This window comes from Eumetopias jubatus, unplaced genomic scaffold (genome assembly GCF_037043125.1).
Source record: "Eumetopias jubatus isolate StellerSeaLion01/CBP00866 unplaced genomic scaffold, mEumJub1_p1.0 scaffold_4, whole genome shotgun sequence".
Taxonomy (NCBI): domain Eukaryota; kingdom Metazoa; phylum Chordata; class Mammalia; order Carnivora; family Otariidae; genus Eumetopias; species Eumetopias jubatus.
Window position 1 is genome coordinate 106,583,964 of NW_028274810.1, and position 24,099 is coordinate 106,608,062.

Consider the following 24,099-nt stretch of genomic DNA (forward strand, 5'->3'; position numbering starts at 1 on the left):
TCCAATGGATGGAAGGCCACAGACCCTGTGGGTTAGGACAGCACCCCCAGCACTGGACATTCCTGGCCAGCGGGCCCCTGGCCCTTCAGGCACCACCACCAGTCCTTGGCAGCTAGTTCTCACCCTCTGGGTGTATCACAGCCAGACGTATGCAGGGCATCTCCCTCTTCCTAGTTCCGGGGGGCGGGGGGGGGGGGTGGGGGGGAGGGGAAGCAGCTCCCACCCAGCAGCGCAGGGGCCTGCTCTGCTCAGCCCTCACTTGCTGGGTGAGACTGGGCAAGGTCAGGCCCCTACCCATGGCCAGCCCCCCTCTGGACACAGATACAGCAGCGGGCCACAAGAGCTTAGCCAGCACCTGAGAACCCGCAGTACCAGCTGGACCACTGTCCCTGCACATGGGGACAAGTGCTTCTCCCCAGCCCTGGGCCTGGCTTAGAGACTCACATCTCCCAGTAGTGTCCTGGGGGTCAGGTGATGGCCCCAGTGTGGACCACCCAGCAAGCACCACAGCCTGAAGGGAAAAGCCTGGCCTACAGAGGAGCCAACCCTACCACAAAGACACTACAACTGCAGTTGGTCCCAAGCAGAGGCCTTTAATGCTGTCCTGGCCCTGACTGAGGAATATTTAAAAATGCTGAGGTGGGCAGCTGTGTAGGCCCATCACTGGGGGAAGTGGGCATCTTGGTGCTTCTTCCTGGCAGGGCCACCTGGCCAATGTGCCCCCTGGGTATCCAGGCCCAGCTCACTCAGCCTGTGTACTTGGGAGCCGGGGCTGGTTACCCTCAGGCCTGGGTCCCTCAGCCTTCAGCCACTGCATCTTCTGCTGGTGCTGCTGGATGGCATCCTGGACCCGGGCATCCATCATGGCCTCAGTGAGGACCCCATCCTCGGAGGCATATGCCATGGCCTGGCAGGGAAAGAGAACACTGATGCAGGCCACGCAGAGGGGCTACCTGCAGGGGAAAAGGGTCTCCCAGCCCCAGGCTTTCAGCCCCTGGGCCCCACAAGTCACCAGGAACCACCCACCTGCAGGACAGGGCCAGACCCAGGGATAAGCCAGCCTAGCGAGCACCACCCATGAGCTCGCCTCTTGGAGATGCCCTCCAGAACCTGAAGGGGTGGCGGCGAAGACTGCGATGTTGAGTCCACTAAGAGGATTGCTGGCCCATACCCTCTACCACAGGCCTGTGCTCAGTCTCGGGGGGGGCGTGGCCTCCCAGCAAAACACACACATGCCAACATGCCAACAGAACATGCTCTGCTCCCCTGTGTGTGCAGGAGTGTCCACACATGCATGCGTGCTTACAAGGGAATCCACAGCCCATGGCAGCCACCGTCCCTGCAATGCCCATGGCCCTGCCCACATCCCCAGTTGGCACGAGTGCCATGTTCTCGCATCACTGAGTTTCTCAATGACTTTCTAAAAATAGAAAGTCTGAGACCAGCTGTCAGGAAGCAGCTCAGCACCCCCAACGCAGACCTGGAAGGCCCCTAATTCACAGAGAGCAAAACTACCCTCAGGGCCAGGGCACAGATAACAGAAGCACCACAGGCTGGGGGGGGGGGGCAGGTCCATGACACTGAGGGGAGAGCAGGACCCCCCTAGGAAGAGCGCTCCCTCAGAGCCCCCAGCAATTCTAACTTGGTCAGAAAGTAACCCACTAGGCCCAACTGCCCCTGAACGCTCAGCACCCAAAGCCGCTGGAAGGTTCCCTGGTAGGAAGGCAGAGGGAGTGCAGGATCCCCTTTCAGAACCCCACAGCATTTGAGCAGACATGTCTGCCCAAGGGGGCCAGGATCCCTATTGCGGGATGGCTGGACTTAGCAATGGGCTTCCAAAGAAATGAGGAAAGGGGAAACCAGTAACTTTACCATGGAGAAACCTGGCGGGCACCACCTTAACCAGGTCAACATCCCTGTGATGTACGGACGTCACGTGTCCCCTGTCAGGGCGTGACCAGAAGGGCACCTCATCTCTGGGGTCTTCTCCCAAAACCCACAATCTCAGTCTAACTGTGAGAAAAACATCAGAAGGACAATCTCTGTAACACCTGACCAGCACTCCTCAAAACTGCCAGGATCATCAAAAACAAGAGACATGTGAAAACTGTCACAGCCCAGAGGAGCCCAAGCAGACATGGCAACTGAACGAGATGGGGGACTTTGGAAGGAGTCCCGGAAAACATCAGGTCCGAGGTGGAATCCACAGTGACATGGCAAATGTGCCCAGTGAGAGGAGTCACACCACGGTGGGGGAAGCTCCACGCTATCCTTGCAACTTTCCTGTGAGCGTGCAGTTACTGAAACATAAGAAACTTCATTAAAAAAAAAAAAAAAGGGAAGCCCTGGACTCAAGGATGATGCTTACAGGAAAATTAATCAACATGATGCACCATGTTAATAGAATGAAAGACAAAACCACACGATCATCTCAACTGATGCAGAAAATGGCAGTTGCAAAATTCAACACCCTTTCTTGGTGAAACACTCAATAAACTAGGGATGGAGGAAAATGTCCTTAACGTTCTAAAGGTCATTTATGAACAACCCACAGCAAATATATTATCAATGGTGAAAGACGAAGAGCTTTTCCTCGGAGGTAAGGCAGAAGTCAGGGATGCCCACTCGCACCAATACTATTCAACACAGTAGTGGAAGTCCTAACCAGAGCAATTAGGCAAGAAAAAGAAATAAAAGGGATTCAGATTGGCAGGGAAGAAGTAAAATGATGTTTGAAGATGATATATTCTTTTTTTTTTTAAAGATTTTATTTATTTATTTGACAGAGACACAGCGAGAGAGGGAACACAAGCAGGGGGAGTGGGAGAGGGAGAAGCAGGCTTCCCGCGGAGCAGGGAGCCCGATGCGGGGCTGGATCCCAGGACCCCAGGATCATGACCTGAGCCAAGGCAGTCGCTTAACCGACTGAGCCACCCAGGCGCCCCAGAGATGATATATATTCTTATATGTAGTAAACCCTAAAAATTCCCCTCAAAAGTTAGAACTAATAAACTAAGGGTGCCTGGGTCGTTCAGTTGGTTAAGTGTCTGACTCTTGATCTCAGGTCACGTCTTGATCTCAGGGTTGTGAGTAAAAAAATAAAGCTTAAATAAGCAAATTCAGCAAATTTACAGGATACAAAATTAACACACAAAAATCATTTGTGTTTTGGGGCGCCTGGGTGGCTCAGTCAGTTAAGCGTCTGCCTTCGGCTCAGGTCATGACCTCCAGGTCCTGGGATGGAGCCCCACGCCGGGCTCCCCTGCTCCGCGGGGAGCCTGCTTCTCCTCTGCCTCTGCTGCTCCCTGTGCTTGTGTGCACACATGCTCTCGCTCTCTCGCCCTCTAATAAATAAGATCTTAAAAACAAAAAACCATTTGTGTTTCTATATGGTAATAATGAACCATCTGGAAAGGAAATTAAGAAAATTCCATTTATAGCATCAGGAAAAAAAATACTTAGGAATTAACTTAACCAAGGCCAAAAAGTTCTACACTAAGAACTACAGAATACTGCTGAAAGGAATTAAAGATCTCAAAATTAGAAAGATATCCACGTTCATTGGAAGACTTCAACTTGTTATGATGTCAATACCATCCAGAGCGATCTACACATTCACTGCAATCCCTATCAAAAATCCCAATATTTTTTGCAAAAATAAAAAAAAAATCCATCCTAAAATTCATATAGAATCTCAAGGGAGGCCAAAGAGTCAAAACAGTCTTGGGTAAGAAGATTTTCAGGTCTCACATTTCCTGAGTTTAAAATCTACTACAAAGCTACAGTAACAAAATCAATGTACTGGCGTAAGGGCAGTTATACAGACCGATGGGGTAGAAGAGAGAGCCTAGAAACCCTCACATGTGTGGTCGGATGACTTCCAACAAGGATGCCAAGACCATTCAATGGGGAGAGGACAGTCTTTTCAAGCAATGGTGTTGGGAACACTGGATATCCACATGCAAAAGAGAATGAAGGTGGACCCCTACCCTATACCACACACAAAACTTAACTAAAAATGAATCACACTGGGGCGCCTGGGTGGCTCAGAGCATCTGCCTTCGGCTCAGGTCATGATCTCAGGGTCCTGGGATTGAGCCCCGCATCAGGCTCCCTGCTCAGCGGGGAGTCTGCTTTTCCCTCTCCCTCTGCCCCGCCCCCCACACGCTGCCGCTCGTGCTTTCTCTTGCTCTTGCTCACTCTCAAATAAAATTTAAGGAAAAAAAAAAAAGAATCACACCTAAATATAAGACCTCAAATTACAAAGCTACTAAAACAAAACAAAACAAAACAAAACAAAGAACAGAGGAAGCTTCCAGACACTGGATTTAGCGATGATTTCTTCTCTACGACACTGAAAGCATAGGTGACAAACAAAACTGACAAATTGGACTATATCAAAATTAAAATCTTTTGTGCAGGGGCGCCTGAGTGGCTCATTCGGGTGAGCGTCTGCCTTCGGCTCAGGTCATGGTACCGGGGTCCTGAGATCAAGCCCCGCACTGGGCTCCCTGCACACTGGGGAGTCTGCTTCTCCTTCTCCCTCTACCCCTCCCCGTTTGTGCTCTCTCTCTCTCAAATAAATAAGCACAATCTTAAAAAAAAATCTTTTATGCATCAAAATATTAAAAAAAAAAGGGGGGGAAGGGGGCCACTCTGCTGGCTCAGTCAGTGGACTCTTGATCTGTCTGTGTGGTGAATTTGAGCCCCATGTTGGGTGTAGAGATTAATCAAAAATAAAATCCTACAAGAAAATAAAACAAACCTTTTGGCATCAAAAGACATTATCAACCAAATAAAGAGTAAGAAAGCAACTCACTGAAGGCTAGGAAATATCTGTAAGTCACATCTCTGATGAAGGGTTAGTATCCACAGCACATAAAGAACTCCTAAAACTCAACAGAAAACAACCTGATTCAAAAATGGGCAAAGGACATGAATAGAAATTTCTCTAAGAAAACATATACATGGCCAAAAAGCACATAAGATACCCACATCACTAATCATCAGGGAAAGGCAATTCAACTCACAATGAGACATCACTTCACATCCACTAGAATGGCTACTATCCAAAAAACAGAAAATAACAAGTGTTGATGAGGGGGTGAGAAACTCCTGTGCATTTCTGGTGGGAATGTGAAGTGGTCCAACCACTGTAGGAAATGGCATAGCAGCGCCTCAAACATTAAAAATAGTTCATCACATGATCCAGTAATTTCACTTCTGGGTATATACTCAAAGGAATGAAGAGTGGGGTTTCACAGATACCTGCACACCCATGTTCACAGCAACCACCCAAATGTCCCATCTCAATGGATGAAGAGATTAACAAAATGAAATATATCCACAACGGATTATGATTCTACCTTAAAAAAAAAAGAAATGCTGACACATGGTACAACATGGCTGGACCTTAAGGACATTATGCTAAATGAAATAAGTCAGTCACAAAAGGACAAATACTGCATGGTTCCACTCACATGCACTACCTAGAGGAGTCACATTCACAGAAAGTGGAAGTGCAGGAGCCAGGAAATGGGGGGGGGGGCGGAATGGCGCGGTGGTTAGTGTTTAACAGGATGACATTTCAGCTTAGGAAGATGAAAATGTCCTGGAAACAGATGGTGGTGATGGTTGCACAACAATGTGAATGTACTTAATGCCATTCATCTGTGTACCTAAAAATGGTTAAAATGGTAAATTTTGTTTAAAGAATAATACTAACAACACGGTGAATTCACACAACCAAGTGGTAAGAGGCAGCAGGAACTCCATTGATAAAACCATTGTACAAGCAGCAGGGGCTTCAGGGAACAAGTGCATGAGGGCCCCCCAGGAAGTCCAGCCTGGAAGGAGGGGCAGGGCAGGCAGGAGCAAGCCCAATAACCAGCTCTGAAAATCACCATCCAAAAGGCAGGAAGGGGGCCACCATCAGAACACCATGCTGGCACCCTGATCCAGGACTTCCTGCCTGTGATCACAACCTTGGAAAATGAATGTCTATGTTTAGGCCCCCTGGGCTGTGGTACTGTTACAGCAGCCCAAGCTGACAGACATCCTATCCTCCACCCTGTTGATTATGGAAACAGAGCCACCGTCATGAGGCCTCGGTCCTGAGTAAGGGTGGCCTGGAGCAGACCACCCGCTGATCCATGTGGGGACACAGTTTGCAGTCTGGAGCTGTTACAGCACATAGCCCAGCTCACTCTGACTAATACAGTCCCTCTGTGTATCCAAGCTACCACATTCAAATCCAAGTAGATGCCTAATTAACAAAATACATGTTCCCTTAACAGCACTGTTACATTTCTTGTGGTTGGATTGTCAGGTAGCCTCAGAGAGATTTGAGCGCAGGCCCCACAGAGGCCATAATGCCGACACAAAGCCAAGGCCTGGCCCGTGGACACGAGCCATTCGGCACCTCCACCTGATAAGGCTTTTCCCCTCTCAGCAATCACCAACCTGCAAATGCTTTCTGGATGTCTGCACCCAGGACTCCTGGAGGTCAACCAGCTCCCCTGCCCTGGGGGGTTGGTGGGGGGCCCTGTGGTCATTTCAGGAGGAAACTGGGTGTAGGGAATGACAAGAACCACTCTGGGCCATGTGCCCTGGGCCACAGCACAAAGACAAAGTCAACTCAACTCATGTGCTCTATGCTGCCCTCAAGACCCCACAGCAAACCCGATCATGCATGGAGCAGACAATCCTCAACACCGACAGTCTCTATCTGGTGAAGAGCTAGGAAGGAGATGCCCAACCCCTTATCAGATCAGATTCACTCCTTGGTTCCTCATCTCATTTGCCCTCTGATGAGCCCACCTTTGGCTCACAGGATGCTCCATGTGCCCCTGTGGTCCCCTATCCCCCACCAACTACAGAATCTCCTGCCCCAAACGTGCTAGGCCCCAGCTAGGGACAGACTCCAGAGGTTCCTGAGACATCAAGCCTGAGCCTGTGGGACCTTGATGCCCATATGACACTTGGCTCATTTCCAGGAAACCCCACGTGATTTCAGAGCTCTATCTGATTTGGACCAAAACCACAATGACAAGGAGGTAGGCCATAACATCCAGAGCTAGTGACGTCTCCACACCCTCCCTGCGCGGGGCGGCAGAAGCAGGTGGTGGCTAGAATGCAGGACAGGGCATGACATCTGTGTGCAGAAAACCCTTCAAAAGAAACACCCTGGGGGCGGGGGGAGCAGGGACCAGCACCCGCTACCTTCAAATGACTCAGTATTTCCCAATCGGTCAAGCTCACACCTGTAGTAGGGTGCACGTCCCCAGCTCACCTGCCACGCCACAGCAAGCTGGGAGATCTCCCGGCCCGACATGCCCTCCGTCAGGCGTGCAATCTCCGAACACTTCTTCCCATAGTCAAACTGGGCTAGCTTCAAGCGCCTGTGAAGGAAATTCCCATGTGGTGCTCCCATGTGGACGATAGGATGTCTGTCAGGTCTGGCTAAAGACCAGGACGATCAGTCAAACACCCATGGAAAAAAGGACCCAGAAACTCAGACCACAGTGTTTGGACTGCAGTCAGGCCAGAACGGGCCACTGGGAGGCTGGGGTGGGGGTGGGGGTACTGGGGCCAGCCAGGTGCAAAGGAGAAAGGAGGCCCAGATAGAACGCAAGGGCTCCGGCAGCAGAGGGACAGCACGAGCGGGCAAAGCCCGCCCTAGAACAGAAGACGGCTCTCACTGCCACCAGCAACGGGAGGGATTCAGGTCAGTGCTGCTGTGAGATCTGGCTCCCTGGAGATGGCTAAAAATAGACCCGCCTTTGCCTATATGGAGCACTCGGGACAGAGCAATGAGCGAGGGTGGCCCGGGCAGAATGTGGGGGCTCCCCATCGCCTGATGACTTCTACAGAATGGGGGCCTTACTGTGTGCTGGCGAGGGGCCCCGGCTCCCGGGAGGCGGGGTGAGTAGTGGACAACGGTGAGTCACCTCCAAGACTGCCGTGACCACCTGAGTGAACAAAGCTCAGCCAAGGTCTGGCAACCACCACCACAGCCCCTCACTCTCCAGGGCCTGACTGTAGCCTCCATTCCTCAAAAGCCCCAAACTGTTAAGAGACTTCACATAGCAGAAAAGGATGGAGATACTAGCTAGTTTGTGATGATGGCCACTGAGTCAAAAACCTGGCAAAAAGGCAAGGGGGCCAGCAGGTGAGCAACCCTGACCCCCATGTGGACCCACAGGGTTAGGGTGGGAGTACAGCATCGGGGCCAGGAACTAGTGGGGTGCAGAGGGCCCCCCAGTGCTCGGGCCATCAGGACACTTACTGCTTTCCTTCTGTGGCTGGCTTCAGAATGTACTTGTCGAAATACATCCTCACCAGGCGCTCCCGCTCCTCCCGCTGGGGCAAGTCGAAGCGGACCATCTCGTCAATGCGGTCATTGACGGCCCAGTCAAACTGCTCGGGCTGGTTGCTGGCCAGGACCAGCATGAACCTGAAGCCAGCACACAGCAGGGGCTAAGGGGCTGCCTGACCTGGGTGCTGGTCCCCAGGGTAGGGAGCCTCTTAAACCCACACAGGACAATTTTCTAGGAGAATCTATTTGGCAGCTTTTTAACCTGAAAAACCCAGGAAGGCCCAGCACTGCCCTCTGCCACCCATGCCTCCCTTGAACACCTCTCCACTGACCGAGGGCCCAGCCTGCTGGGGTGGCCATTTAAGCTTTAGTGTGTGGAGAAACAGGGTCCCCACAGTCTGAGACCTCTGCCCCTTCCCAACCTGAGCTGCAGGGTCTGGAGTTCAGCTAGTTGAACAGAAGGGCCAACTCAGCAGGAACCTGGCCCAGACTCTCAGGGGGTCTGAGGAGGGGCGGGGGGCTCTGCTGGCAGTAGCCATAGCAGGTAAGGCGGAAGCATATGACTTGGGGGGCCGCACAGATGACCGGCAGGGCTAGGCGCCCCTTGGGTAACTAGTGGGCACAGGACTGGAGGGCCCTCAACAATGCAAGAGGGCAAGATTAGGGGATTCAGAAGCAGTGAACCCCTTTCCGGAGCACCCTATGCTTCAGGGCACCTGGCCATTGGGTGACCACCCCTACAGCCCATCAATGGAGGGCCAGCAGAGATGCCAAGTGCAGTGACCTGTGGGCGAGGACTTGCGCCTAGCTCTCCTGAGACTCCCCAGCACATCTTCTCAGAGGTCTCCACAAAACCCCCTGCACCCTGACTGGCCCTTCCCATCGCCCAGGCAAGTGTGCCTGCCCTGTTCCAGCCCTGCCCCACAGCAGCCGTGTGAGCTCAAGCGGAGCCTCAGTTTCCCTCTGCGAAGGGGCTTCGCACCGGCGGTGGCCCTCACTTGCTGCTGTGCTGTCCTGTCCGGTGCAGGAATGCATTCAGGGTGGCCCTGAGGTCCTCGCTGATCTTCTCCTGCAAACGAAGTTCTGGCATCAGCTAGGAGGCAGCCAGGGGAAATTAAACAAAGGCGCCACTCCATCCCTCTGAGAGCCCCACACAACAGAGTCTCCATGAGACTTAACTTCAGGGAACTTTAAAAGATGCCCCGGGATCAACTCCTGCTTTTCAGACTAAATTTATGAACAAAGTACAGCTGAGGAGCAGGTTTGGTCAGACATCATTGTGAGTGACCAGCAACCTCCCTGTAAAGCAGACACGGACGTTGGACACCACTCCTGACTGCTCACCTACAGCCGGCTGGGCCCAGCAGGCCAGAAAGAAGCTTCCAGAATACTCACAGTCGCTCGCTTCCTGAGGAAGGCGTCCGCTTCATCCACAAAGAGAAGGAGGCTGTGAAGGGAAAAGGACGAACGAGAAGGGGGTGAGGGCCACCCAGCTGCATGCTAAGGCGCTAAGCACCCTAAAACTGAACTCAGTTTCAGGAACACAAAGCACCGGCTAACCTCAGTAGCAGTTGGGGACCCCAGACCTGACAGGGGAATGCCCAGTACCAGTGCTGCGCGGAAGCGACTGGTTTGTGCCAAACATCCTAATTTGGCACTAAATTCAGTATCGGGGCTGGCAGCCTGTTGTCTTCAACGTGTTAAAAGCAAGGCTCCCGTGATGAGCACAAACCACCAGGAATCTATTCCCGGGGTGAATTTCTCCCTTGGACTCCTGACCCCAGAGTATTCCAGCCTTGTGCACAACCATGGAGACAGGCTGCAGGGGAAGTCACTGACACCGCCCCCCAAACCCACCCCCCAGCTGGCACTCCGGTGGCCGTTAGGAACCCGGACCATGCACGCGCATGTACGTGGGGGGCCATCCCAGGAGGGGCCCGGCTCACCCTCGCCGGCTGGTACTGGCCCAGTCGAAGACCTTGTGCATGGCAGTCACACCGTCCCGCCCCATGGGGGCCACATCCCCGCCTGTCATGATGGCATAGTCCATGCCTGAGTGCAGCGCAAGTTTCTAGGCGAGAAAGGGGCAGGGGTGGGGGTGGAGGGCAAAGTCCCCTTCAAATGCACTGAGCCTGGCCCCCACCACCAGGTACTGCTAGGGATGCCCCTTGCCTGGAAAGCTGGCCCCTCCTACGTGGCCCATCCCTAACAGTCACAGCTGCAGCCTCTGCCCATGGCACCCCAACCCACCTGTGCAGCCGTGCGCCCTCACCTTGGCAAACAGGGTCTTGCCAGTCCCAGGAGGCCCATACATCAGAATGTTCCTGTATAGGCTATGGTTCTTCTTGGTGTTCCTTGTTGCTATGGCAATGTCCCGCACCCGTGCTTCCAGGCTGGGCTGCCAGGGGACATGGTAGGTTGGGGGACACTCTGCTGCCTGGCAGCCCCAAGAGGCAGCTTACCCCAGGCATTCTACTTTAGGAATGAAAAGCTGGGGCGCCCGGGTGGCTCAGTCGTTAAGCGTCTGCCTTCAGCTCAGGTCATGATCCCAGGGTCCTGGGATCGAGCCCCCATCGGGCTCCCTGCTCCGCAGGAAGCCTACTTCTCCCTCTGCCACTCCCCCTGCTTGTGTTCCCTGTCTTGCTGTGTCTCTCTGTCAAATAAATAAATAAATAATCTTAAAAAAAAAAAAAGGGAATGAAAAGCAGCCCCATCCTGTAGAAAACCTCCATGGGCAGAAGGGCACCTCCCACCCCAAAGCCTATTACAGCCCCCCATGGGCAGCACCACTTACACTGAGGACGACGCCCTCCAGTGCGTCCTGAGGCTTACTGAGGAGCCGCCTGCTGACCTATTGGGGGGGGCACAACATGGGGACAGTCAAGCTTATCAGCAGAGCCCACAACACTGGCACAGAGCGCCGGGAGCAGCTAGACTGCCACGTGGGAACAGAACTGCCGTGGCACTCACACTCCAGGCCACATGTGACTGGGCCCCACTCCCACTGTAGACGGGTGGCCTATGAGGCTGTCCGTGCTACTGGCCTAGGCGACTTACAGAGAGAGCGCACAAGTCTGCAGCAGGGAACCCGACGTGGGGCTCAATCCCACGACACTGAGATCATGACCTGAGATGAAATCAAGAGCCAAACGCTTAACTGACTGAGCTACCCAGGAGCCCCTTCAGATTCTTTAGTCATCTGGGGGCACCTGGGGCACTCAGTCAGTTAAGGGTCTGCCTTCGGCTCGGGTCATGATACCACGGTCCTGGGATGGAGCCCTGCATCGGGCTCCCTGCTCGGTGAGGAGCCTGCTTCTCCCTCTGCTCCTATGCCCCGCCCCCTCCGCCCCCACTCATCCTCTCTCTCCCTCAAATAAATAAAATCTTAAAAAAGAAAAAGAAAAAGATTCTTTACTCATCTTCATTTTCTCAGTTACCCACAGTGATCACTATGGAGATCCAGCCACACCCCGTGGGAGGACATCATGCCGGGCAGAAAGCCTGGCTCCCCTCGAGGAAGGAAGCTCATACTGTGCGGCTTCCAGCAACTTCTCTCACAGGACGATGGCACACAGGAGCCCCAGGATTTTGTAAACAACCCAATATCTACCCAGGGGGACAGTCACATTAACAAATCCACAGAGGTGACCGAGTGGACTAGGGTGAGGGTCTCCTCAGTGCCGATGTGGACAGGCTCCCAGAACACCATTAGAGAGAAAAAAGCCACAACCAAATCCAACATGCCGGAGAGAATAGACAGTATTTGGGTAAAGAGGGGGAAATGAAGACACACGTTCACAACTTGGCTGAAAAATGCCAGAAAGAACTGGGAAGGACACACCACTCTAGGGAGGACGGGGCCCACAATTACCTGCACGGGATGCCTCAGAGCCTCTAGCACCGTGATACGAGATGTCTCCCTCACCAGGGACGGCTTCCCCAGCCGGGCCTCAATGTACCGTCCAGCAACAGATGTGGCGTTCTTGGCAGAATAGACTCCGACGGCCAGCAGCGTCAGCCCAGCCACCTAGAGCAGGGCAGCGAGAAGGCAGGCGGAACCCACCAATCCTGCACCAGGCTGTCAGCAGTCAGCACTGCGCCCTCCCCCAGCCCATCCCATGCAAGGTGATGGCAAGGGTCACAGAGCAGCGTCCTGGCTGGCGCTCGATTTCACATGACCGCAGATATTTCCAGACAGGCACGATATCAAAAAACTTATCATAACCACCCTCTCTCAGAAAGCTACTGGAGGATGCACTCCAGCAGAATTACGGAAGCTTCCAGGCAACAGGAGCCCCACCTATGAAGAGACAGAGAGACCCTGGGGCTCACACGAGACAGACCCAATACTGTGGTGGGAGCACAATCACAGGGCAGGTGACCAAGAACTACAAGAGATTCCTGGAAAGTATGCCAACACCTGGAAACGAAACTGAAACGTCTTCCCTACAAGACAAACAGCCTGGCCACTGCAGGGGGAAGCAAGGACTCTCTAAGACCACAGGAACGAGGTTCCAGGAGACCAGGTGGTGACTACAGCGACAGGAACAAGAGGCCTGTGATAGGGGAGGTGGGGCTGGGCCGGCCCCAAGGATCCAGCCACCTCTGACGTCGCCTAGCACTCTCCAATGACCACCCCTCCGTGGGTCTACCCAGCTTGCTGGGAAGGTAAACGCTTGACTCGCTTGACTCGTGAGCAGCTGATCAAATAGGAAGGATGGCCAAGGGGCATTTTCCTGCTCAGCCTGTGCCTGGATTCCCCACCAAGGAGCTCTGTCAGGGGGCAGGCCAGGACTGATTGTCAGCCCACAACACTGCCCCGGGCAGGTGAGGATCCCAGACTGAAGGACATGAGATTCAACAGAGATTCAAGTTTACAACAGCTGGAAAGGTCTGGAAAGATCCGAGTGCACAGAGTGCTCAGACCACATGAGCAGTCAGAACACCTTTGAAACACTCTGGGGGGAGGGGCTGCCTGGTGGCTCAGTCGGTTGAGCGTCTGCCTTCGGCTCAGGTTGTGATCCCAGGGTTCTGGGATCGAGCCCCACGTGGGGCTCCCTGCTCAGCAAGGAACCTGCTTCTCCCTCTCCCTCTGCCCCTCCCCCACCTCGTGCTCCCTCCCTCCAATAAATAAATCAAATCTTAAAAAAAAAAAGGGGGGGGGCGCCTGGGTGGCTCAGTTGGTTAAGCGACTGCCTTCGGCTCAGGTCATGATCCCAGGGTCCTGGGATCCAGCCCCGCATCAGGCTCCCTGCTCGGCGGGAAACCGAAACACATCCCTGTGTTCCCTCTCTGTCTCTGTCAATTAAATAAATAAAAATCTTAAAAAAAAAAGCCAGCAGTCTCACGAGCTGCATCCTGGCCCTCCCCCAGGAGTCCAGTCCCTGCTTTCCTTGAGGCACAGCCTGACCTCCCCTGCTGCTTCTCACTGTCTCCAGAAAGAGGCTGGAACTACGCCCAAAGCAGGGCACTTGCAGAAAGAGCTTCGGAAGCCAACAGGCCAGGAATGTGGGTGCACAGGGACGCTCATGGTCAGCGTGGTTACTTGTCTCACCCTTTGTTAGGGTTTCAGTACCATGTGAGCAGGTGCCAAGTCACACTGTGCAACCTAGAGCGGTGCCCAGCCCAATGCTGACATTAGGAAGTACTTGCAGAGTCGGTGTGCTGTTTGGGAACCAGTCCTGGCTGAAGCCCTCCCCTCTACCGAGTGCTGAGCAGCCGCGCGGCACAGGGCACAGACCACAGGGCCTTAGAATGTGTGCCTGGAGTCCTACAGCCTTGTTGGCTGCCCTCCGCTTCCCGCTAGAGGGTGGGAACCGTTACAGGAGCATGGTTTAAAGGGGTTCATGGCCACATCTCTGGGACGCCCCTGGAGTTTTAGCTGGGCCCCACCCTTGAGGCTGCCAGAAAGATTTCCAGTTACACTTTCTTTCTTTTTTTTTATTATCTTTTTAAAAGATTTTTATTTATTTATTTGACAGAGAGAGACACAGCGAGAGAGGGAACACAAGCAGGGGGAGTGGGGGAGGGAGAAGCAGGCTTCCCACGGAGCGGGGAGCCCGATGCGGGGCTCGATCCCAGGACCCCGGGATCATGACCTGAGCCAAAGGCAGATGCTTAACGACTGAGCCCCCCAGGCGCCCCCCAATTACATTTTCCAAAGGGCAGCACTTCTAAGGAACAGGGAAACTAAAGCTCTAGCACCTCTTCCCATATCTTCTAGCCCAAAGGTTAAAAAACCTACAGCCAGTGTTAACACTGAATTGCTCCCTGTGCCCCATACCCAGAGGCTGCACTTCATCCGGTTTTCACAGCAGGAGGGCGGCAGGGAAGAGAAGCAGCGAATGCTTACACCTTGGACCTGCTTGGCACACTTCCCACCACTGAGTCCAGGCACACGACCCAACAGCGACCCTGACACAGGCCACAAGCAGGAAGATGCGGCAGCAGCGTTTACCGTGGCTGTCACTTTGTCCCAGTCTGTCACGAAGGTACGGAATCCTTCCCCAAACAGGGTGCCGGCTGTCCTGTAGAGGAAGCAGCGATGTGACCAGGGAAAACGATCTAGGCCCTTGGCTGGAGAAAGGGCAAGGGCGTTGAAGGTCAGTCCTGAAGGTCAGCACCCGGGAGGACCTGCTGAGAGGCCGCCTCCTGCCAGTGCACTGACCGAGGGCCTCCTGGCACACGTGAAGGGCTGTGCTAGGTGCCTCTGGGGACCGGAACTCACCGGATGGACTCCAGGATGGTCTGGCGGTGCTCGGCAGCCTTCAAGCGGATCTGCTCACGAATGATGTCCGCATTCTCGCGCTCCGCCTTGGCCCGGGCCCGGGCCTCCGCCTCTACCCGCAGCATTTCGTTCTTGTGCCGCAGCTCCATCTCCCGTTCCACGGTGGCTGCCCAGGGAAAGGGCAGGAGGGTGTTCAGCCCACAGCCCCCTAATCCTTCCCGTGAGGCCCAGGCAACCCTCCTCCCAGACCCTGGGGGAATGCCCAGCCTGCCTAGGCTTCTGCTACAAAGTCCCAACCAAGGAACGCAGAGCCCCTATCGAGAATCTTGGAAATGTTGCTTGGGGATCAAAGTGCCTGAAACAACGTGTATCTGTGCCTAAGCCTGCTTTCCCCAGGGGCCTTTCTCAAGCCTAGGGCGGCTTCAAGGACACAGCCCCCAAAGCCCAACTCTACCTCGCCGCATGGCCTCCTGCTTCTGCACCGACTCCTCCTGCTTCCGTAAATTCTCCTCATTGAGAAGTTGCTGAGAAGCCACAGGGGAAAGGGAAAAGCTTTCAAAATTAGTAAACTGATCTGGGGTGCCTGGGTGGCTCAGTCAGTTGAGCATCCACCTCTTGGTTTCGGCTCAGGTCATGATCTCAGGGTGGAATGGAGCCCCATGTCGGGCTCTGCACTCAGCAAGTACACTGCCTGAGTTTCTCTCCTCCTCCCTCTGCCTCCCCACCCCTGCTCATGCACGCGCACTCTCTCGTTAAAACAAATAAATAAAACTTTAAAAAATATATTAGAAAACTATCAACAATCAATCTAAGGGAAGAGCTGCTCCAGCCTGTGGGGAAACTTCTGCTGCCCCTGGGGGCTCCAAACCTCTCTGGGAATGATGCCCCGGGGCCTACACACTCCACAGCCCTTGGCAGGCAGGTCTGAACCCCACCTAGGACATATGCACACATGCTTGGGGGGGAGGGGGCGCAGCAGCTCCCGCCTCTAGCACGGTTCCACCACAGGATAGACCTCTGGGCACCTTCAGTCCAGACTCACAGCTGTCCTCAAAACAGTGTCTTTCCCCTGTTAAATTTACATTTTTAAAAAAGAAATTTTATTTAGGGCGCCTGGGTGGCTCAGTTGGTTGGGCGACTGCCTTCGGCTCAGGTCATGATCCTGGAGTCCCGGGATCGAGTCCCGCATGGGGCTTCCTGCTCGGCAGGGAGTCTGCTTCTCCCTCTGACCCTAACCCCTCTCATGTGCTCTCTCTCATTTTCTCTCTCTCGATAAATAAATAAAATCTTTAAAAAAAATTAAAAAATAAAAGAAATTTTATTTAAATTCTAGTTAGCATACAGTGCAATACTGCCCTCAGCAGAATTCGGTGGTTCATCACTTATGTACAACACCAGTGCCCATCACAAGTGCCTCCTTCACCCCCATCGCCCATCTAGCCCCTCCCCCACCCCCTCCCTCCAGGGACCCTCAGTTGGTTCACTATCATTCAGAGTCTCTTATGGTTTGTTTCCTTCTCTCCTTTGCTTTCCCCCTTCTCCTATGTTCACCTGTTTTGTTTCTTAAATTCCACATATGAACGAAATCACGTTGTCTTTCTCTGACAGACTTATTTCACTTAGCCTAATATATTCTAGCTCCATCCATGTCGTAGCAAGTGGTAAGATTTCATTCTTTTTGACGGCTGGGTTTCCTTGGAATGCCCTAACAGGTACAAGCATTTGGAAACCACCTCTACCATGAACTTGTCACAGCCAGGTTCAGATTCTGACCCAGAAGAATCCTCACCACAGCCAGAGCCTGGAGGCCCGTGTCCCGTGTGTGTGTGCATCCCTGGGACCCAGCACCTACCGCTGGTAAAACAACTCTGAATTCTGGCGCAACAGCTGCCCCCAAATATGCCTGTGCTCTCGGGGAAGACAGAGGCAGTTCCCCTCCCATGCAAACGTGCTAAGCTCACCTGCTGCTTCAGCTGGTCCTCATAGCGCTGCCGGGCCAGCTTGTCTTGATACTGGGCCCTCTAGGGAGGAAGAGGGCAGTGTGAATACAGCTCAGCTGAAAAAGCTGGTGGACGGCCTGAAACCAACATCTGAATCCAGACTTTACTGGGTGCTGGGCCCCCAGATAAGCCACCCATCTCTACCTGCTGTTAATGAGCACACACGCTTGAGACACGTGTGCTCCCCGTCATGCTCAGCACGGAGGGATCCATGGGCTTTCGATATTTGCACAAGGTCACCCCAGAGTCAGAGTCAGAGTCAGACCCAGACTGAATTTTGGGACCACGGTGTGCCCCCGCAGCGCTCCACCCTGGCCACCCTGTGTGGCCGTGTGGTCCTTACGGCCTGGTGCTGCCTCGTCTCCTCACTCAGACTCTTCCTCCTTTCTTCAGCCTGCACGCGGATCTGCTCACTCTTCAGCTGCTCCACAGCGGCCTCGTATTCCTACAGAATATACCAGTGGTTGCAAGTCCAGAGCTGGTGGGCCTCCCTCTCAGGACTCTGAGGCTCAGGGCTCACACTGCCTCAACAATCCTTTCCCAGGTAGGCTCCAAAGGGGCTGGACAGGAGCAGGAGGGGCATCCAAAAAACACAGCCTGGACCAGCACCCCACATGCCGGTCAGCTCCCAGCTGCATGGGCACCAAGGCCCAGGACGACCCAGACCACAGGTAGTGAAGTGCCAGGAAAACAGGGCTGGGCCCCAAAGGAGCGAGATGGTCTCCTGGGGTGTCTGCCACTCCCTTCCCCAACATTGTTTCCATGGTGGCTTATGTCATGTGCTCATTTTTTTTTTTTAAGATTTTATTTATTTATTTGACAGAGAGAGACACAGCGAGAGAGGGAACACAAGCGGGGGGGTGGGAGAGGGAGAAGCAGGCTTCCCACGGAGCAGGGAGCCCGATGCGGGGCTCTATCCCAGGACCCGGGGACCAGGACCTGAGCTGAAGGCAGACGCTTATCGACTGAGCCACCCAGGCGCCCCACGTGCTCACTTTTGGACTATGCCTTACAATAGCCAACGATGGAGGGCAGAGCCTGTGCCTTTTCTATGCTTGCTATGTGCTCAGCATAAACGTCCTGCCGAATGCAGAGAAACCAGGTAAGAATCTCCCTTGGGGAGACCAGATGGTCCTCACCTACCTCAGCCCTTCCAGGCAGTTCTGCTGCAAGAACTCAGGCCACAAACCCAGCGCCTCTTTGACCTGTTCCTGTTTCCCTCTAACCACAAGCAAGAAGGCAAATCCAAGAAAGGAGATGTCTGAGGAACCCGCCCTGTGCCCACCGCCCACATGCACTTTCTCTCTGCAGGTCATCCCTCCACCACAGGAATGTGGCCTACCTCTGCCAGCACCAGCCCCACTACTCACTTTGAGCTTGGACTGTTGCTCCAGCTGCAGCGTCTGCTCCTGCATCTGTGCAAGACTCAGGGCCTCCTTGGCATGTCCTGTGGGGGCGAGGAAGAGAGTGGGCATTAGGACACTTGGGCACCAGGCAAGCATTCCTGTGTGCCAGGGGGCTTTCAGGGAGACCCCTCCACAGCTCACCTCGACCAGAAAACACATGTGCCCACCTTCATTCCTGGACCAGATTTTGTTTGGTGACCCCTCCCTCCAAGACCACTGCCCCCTTCTCATCACCTATGTCTGCTCCACTCCCAACAGAAAGCCCCACATACAAGATCTTACCCCCCAGCAGCTGTCACGTCCCAGAGAGCTATCAGAAAGGCTGCCCCACACTAGTTGAGAGTAGGAGGGTCAACATGGCAGTCACAGTCCCAAGTAAACAAAAAGCAACCGGTAGCTAGAGTACCTTATTTTTCGTGGTAGGTACGTTTCTCTTAAGTCTCCAATACCTATTATTACTAACCTGCTACCAAACACATGGAAGTAGTACAATGAATAGGAAGTAAACAAGTTAGAAATAAGCCAATGCACACAGAGTGATGGCTCTTCACAGACCTTGTGTTACAAACACACACGTTATAAAGATCTTCTGTGTGTATTTCATAAGGTGTGATTCATATCCATCAATACTTGAGTGTTCTAAAAAAACTAACTTCTGGTGCTCTCCTAGCCAAAAAACCCGTGCATCTGGCTTCTCAAATGTTTCGGTGATGACACAGTTCTCCCATACATAAGATTTTACTATAAAAAATATTCTAATACGTAACAGCATGGAAAGAGAGTAGGGAATCCCTGTGAACCCAGCTCCCTGATGAAACAATGTACCTGGTTTTCTCCCTTTGTGTACCACACACATCTATCCTTCCACCTGAGCCCGGTGACCTTACTTTTTGAAGCCTTCGAAGTAAGTTGCAGACCCCAGTACCCATCATGCCCAAGCTGCGGCAAACGCATCATTAACCAGAGCATGAGTTCTGTGTGCAGATCTGTGAGCACCCTCACACGCTGAGATGGATGGGGAGGAAGCTGTGGTATCTGATGGTCCACTAGGGCCAGCAGTGTGGAGAGCACATAGTGCCTGAGCCTGGGAAGGACCTTCAGAGCCAGTCAGGATCGGGCTGACACAGCCTCCCACACCTCACTGCAAGGCTCTCCCCTGGGAATCTGGCGATCGGAGGCACAGGAGTCCTGAGGACCCGCCCCTGAGGAGAGGCGGCACAAAGGCACCAGGGTCCCATATCCTGCACCGTAAATTTGGGAAGCCACAAAGCCAAGGCTTGAACAGACTCTAGGAGCCCCTACTGAGCAGGAGGGCGTGAAAGCACAACAGTGCTCATCCTGCTGCAGCAGAGAGGACCGTGGGTGCCTCAGGGCAACAATGCTGAGACCAGGTCCCAGCTGCCCTTGTCACTCACAGCATGACTTTAGTCAGCCAGGTTAACCTCACCTGAAAATGGGGCAATTAGAGATCCCTCAGCCACTGACTCTCGAAAGAGGGAAATGTGAGAGCAGGTAACCTCAGCACGGTGCCTGGCACCCACGTGCCCCACTAATCACAAGCTACAATTTTAACACTACCAATGATAACTTACCACCTTAAAATCATCCTGGAACAGGAGTTGTGCATTCCAAAGCATTAATGTAGCTCCTACTACAGGCAAGGGGCTCTTTTACACATGTACCTTCATGGAGTGTGCAGACACATGGACTGGAGTACTCAAAGAGCTCAAGGCCAAATGTGCTGCTCAGACCTCCAAGGAAGGCCCAGAGACCTAGGGGATGAAGGAGCATCAGGCTGGACCCAAAGGACAGAGCAGGCGGTCATAATACAGGGAGCAGCTGAGGGCATCTTGGTTTGCCTGGAAAGAGCGGTGAGGTCAAATGAACAGGCTCAGCCCAGCAAGGCAGGTGCTGCTGCCTATGAGCTGGGAGTACCAAGAAGACAGGTTTTGGAGAGGGGCTGTTGAGCAGAGAGGCAAAAGGCACCCTGGGAAGAAGGGGCTGGGGACAGGAAGAGGTGGTTCACCAAGGCAAAACCTCTCCCACTGGCCAGTAGTTAGGCCAAGAAGGATGGCAGGAACAAAATGAAGTAGAGGGGCTCCAGGCTAGCTCAGCTGGATGAGCATGTGACTCGTGAACTTGGGTTTGTGAGTTTAAGAACCCCGCCCCCGGTGGGTATAGAAATTACTTAAAATGTAAAAAAAAATTAAAAAATTAAATGAAGGGCGCCTGGGTGGCTCAGTCATTAAGCATCTGCCTTCGGCTCAGGTCATGATCCCAGGGTCCTGGGATCGAGCCTCGCATCGGGCTCCCTGCTCCGCGGGAAGCCTGCTTCTCCCTCTCCCACTCCCCCTGCTTGCGTTCCCTCTCTCACTGTCTCTCTCTCTCTGTCAAATAAATAAAATCTTAAAAAAAAAAAAAAACTAAATGAAGTAGGGCTCACACTTAAAATAGAAACATTGGATGTAGGGCGCCCAGGTGGCTCAGTTGGTTAGGCATCTGCCTTCAGCTCAGGTCATAATCCAAGGGTCCTGGAATTGGGCCCCGTATGGGGCTCCCTGCTCAGTGGGGAGCCTGCTTCTCTCTCTCCCTCTGCTGCTCCCCCTGCTTGTACTCTATTGCTCTCTGTCAAATAAATAAAATCTTAAAAAAAAAAAAAAATCATTGGATGTAGACTGATGAGGGACCGTACTCCAGACAGTGGCCCCTGGGGACTCAGGTGGAGAATATTCTGGGGGAGTAGCTGTGGGGCAGCTGGTACCAAAGACATGGGAGCTATTCAGAGGCATGGTCAGATGAGAAAGATAGGCCCCTTAGCTGCCTCCCCTCAGGCACACTCAAGACTATTCACAAAGGCCCCCATAACTGCAAGGGTTTGGGGATAGTAGGATTCAGCTTCCAAAAGTGGGAAAACTCGGGGCGTCTGGGTGGCTCAGTCGTTAAGCATCTGCCTTCGGCTCAGGTCATGATCCCGGGGTCCTGGGATCGAGTCCCGCATCGGGCTCCCTGCTCCGCGGGAAGCCTGCTTCTCCCTCTCTCCCACTCCCCCTGCTTGTGTTCCCTCTCTCGCTGTGTCTCTGTCAAATAAATAAATTTAAAAGAAAAAAAAAATCTTTAAAATAAAAGTGGGAAAACTCTGAAATTCTCTGTACGATTGAGTTAATGAAATGTCACAGGAGCTGGGGCAGAAATGTGCCACCCCCACTAAGCCCTTAACAACAAATTGGGTCACATATTTAAAGTCTGTCATCATCTGAGGTGCCTTGATGCCCAGCCCAACCTGGGTTTCTCAACCCAACCCAGTAACTGAAATTACCTTGCAAACTCAATACACCTAGTCTGAGAAGGATGGTCTTCCAGCTAAGCCTAAGTAAACAGGCCATCCTAAGCCCAGGCCCAAATATCCAAATGTTCTTAATGTCCCTCTGGGGATCTGAGAGTCAGGCACCCTTGCACCAGGATATTCTTGCAGCCCCCTGGGGAAGGGCAGGGACTGAACCACAAAGTGCCAGGCCTCTCCCTCCTCAAACAGATTCTCCTCTATACCTGTTTATAACACAGCTTCTTAATACAGCCTCCTTTGAAAAAAGGGCATCTCTGCTTAATCAGAAATCTGAGAACTATTGTGTTCTTTCAATCAGTGTTTATTGGGTGTCTTCTACATTCTAGGTTCTCAAACACTTAAGACTATATCCTAGAACAAATCATTAAGCGAATAAGAGAAAAGAAAGTTGGGAGGAAAGGAAGCAGGGTTAGTGAAGGTCCAGCCAATGAGGTGCCTTGAGGGCCCTAAGTCGGGAAGGCTACCTGGAGGGGCCAGGACAGACTGACCTGCACTGCATTACAGACCCCTTCAATCTGAACGCTAATGCTTTTCAATAAGCACAAAGCTGCTTTATTTTCCATAAAACCAATGGCCCTCAACTGTACTTCCCTTCTCAAGTAGACAATTGCTCACACCACACACGGACCGGATCTGGCCATGCTTTGGCCACGTGGAGGCAGCAAGAGGCGCAAGAAGCTTCCCTACTCGACAGGAACTGAACGCCGGGCTCCAGCCCGGGCACCTGCTACCTGTGACCTCTCAAAATTCCATCTGCACCAGTTCGTCACTGAAGGACGCTTGACAGCTTGGAAGGTGCCAAGGGTGCTGGTATCCCCAAGCTCGCGGCACGCAAGGTGGCTCTGGCCAGGTTTATTCCTGTAGGACAGTTTCCTCACCCGGCAAGTGGGACTGCAGATAGCCGCCTACCACTCAGACGACGACGGAGCTAAACGCGCCCCAGGACCCGGCATGCCCGGGGGCTCGGTGGACTGGCTCTCGGTGGAGGCGCCCCGACCGCCCCCGGCCCCCACCCCAGACCGGGCCCCACCCTCTCCGCCGCACTCACGCGAATGCTCCAGCTCCCGCGCCGCCTTGGCCGCGCGCTCCAAGCCCGTGGGGTCAAAGTTGCTCCATTTGTCCTTGGGCGCCGGCCGATCCCCCGCGCCACGGTCCCCGCCGCCCTCGGCCCCAGGCTGAGCGGGCGGCAGGGACAGCGGTGGCCCCGCGCCTTCGCCCTTGGGACCCTTGATCCCGAAGAGCCACGACATGGCGCGCGACTGCCGCGCGTCGCGGCAGCCGCCGGGAGCCGAAGCCGCGTCGAAGCGCGCGGATCGGAGCGGCCTCCACGCGCCGCCAAGCCGGTGGTCAGGGTCCTGCGCAGGCGCGACAACGCCTCTTCCTCCCAGGCGACGGAAGCGCATGAGGGCCGCGGACCGTGCGGCCTTCTGACTGGCCGCAGTTGCCGTGACGTCACCAGCGTCGTCGCCAGGATTGCCCAAACTGGCTCTGCGGGCGGGCCGTCGAGGGGCGGCCGGAACGCCTACTTACGGGGACCGATCAGGGACAAAATGGGTTGGGTGCATGTGTGCCCTTGTTTACGTCATTTCCTGGTTATACGTCCGTTCTGTGTCGCGTTGCTGCGGGTTCCCGCAGAACCCCGAGGAGGCGGAGACGGAGAGGCAGGTGCCGGGGAGCCGGGGCGGGGGTACTTGGTGCCGGAGGTCCCGGCGACAGGGCGGTGAGACCCGGACGGAGGGAGCGGCCGCCGGAGGGAGAGCCTGCGGAAAGCGGCGGATCCGCGAGGGAAAATCAATCCGGGGCAGGCGCGGGGCGGGGCCTCGACTCCGCGCCCCCGACCCGCCGCCCGCGACCGGGCCGCAGGGGCCCCTGGAGGGCTGAGGCTGCGCTCGGTGGGTCTGGGTGCTCGCGCACAATGTCGGCGCTTAGTAAGGTGTTAGAAGGGTAGGAACGCAGTTGTTGCCAGTCCCCTGCAGCCGCCATCAGGTGAACGAGCCGGCTGGAGAACAAGCTCGCCCCGGCCTCCTTTTCGGCGTCTCGGCAAGCCACCGTGGTCCGTGCTCGCACGATCCTTTGTATCACTCAGAAGTGGCTCACGGGCTGGCTCAGTTGGTTGAGCATCCGACTCTTGATCTCAGGGTCTTGAGTTCAAACCCCGCGCCGGGCTCCACCCTGGGTGTGGAGGCTACTTCAAAGTGGCTCACAACTGGAGGGAGACAGATCTCAACCCCAGAAGCGCGGAAAGGCAGAGCAGCCCCCCACAAAGTCCCACAAGAGGGCGTCCTTGCTGGAGGAGGGGTCCAGTC

General features: G+C 54.1%; 1 protein-coding gene across 1 annotated transcript; it reads right to left on the reverse strand.

Annotated features, from left to right (window-relative positions):
* Positions 1-572: 572 nt before the first annotated feature.
* On the reverse strand, positions 573-23,139 carry LOC114213324 (ATPase family AAA domain-containing protein 3). Its single transcript, XM_028108466.1, has 16 exons — positions 22,842-23,139; positions 18,415-18,491; positions 17,388-17,489; positions 17,006-17,065; positions 15,499-15,568; positions 15,045-15,210; positions 14,775-14,844; positions 12,189-12,344; positions 11,112-11,168; positions 10,590-10,715; positions 10,264-10,388; positions 9,713-9,764; positions 9,316-9,386; positions 8,288-8,455; positions 7,292-7,400; positions 573-907 (listed from the first exon to the last, which is right to left on the reverse strand). Exons 1-16 carry the CDS (start codon positions 23,041-23,043, stop codon positions 743-745), a joined length of 1,776 nt encoding a protein of 591 aa, XP_027964267.1. The 5' UTR covers positions 23,044-23,139; the 3' UTR covers positions 573-742.
* Between the last annotated feature and the right edge of the window lie 960 nt (positions 23,140-24,099).

Excerpts from the sequence above, each read along its gene's own strand:
- LOC114213324 (XM_028108466.1), bottom strand. The coding sequence starts at position 23,043 with ATGTCGTGGCTCTTCGGGATCAAGGGTCCCAAGGGCGAAGGCGCGGGG. Across the intron at positions 18,492-22,841 it reads GCGGGAGCTGGAGCATTCGC|GACATGCCAAGGAGGCCCTG; the intron begins GTGAGTGCGGCG and ends TCGCCCCCACAG. Across the intron at positions 17,490-18,414 it reads AGCAACAGTCCAAGCTCAAA|GAATACGAGGCCGCTGTGGA; the intron begins GTGAGTAGTGGG and ends TATATTCTGTAG.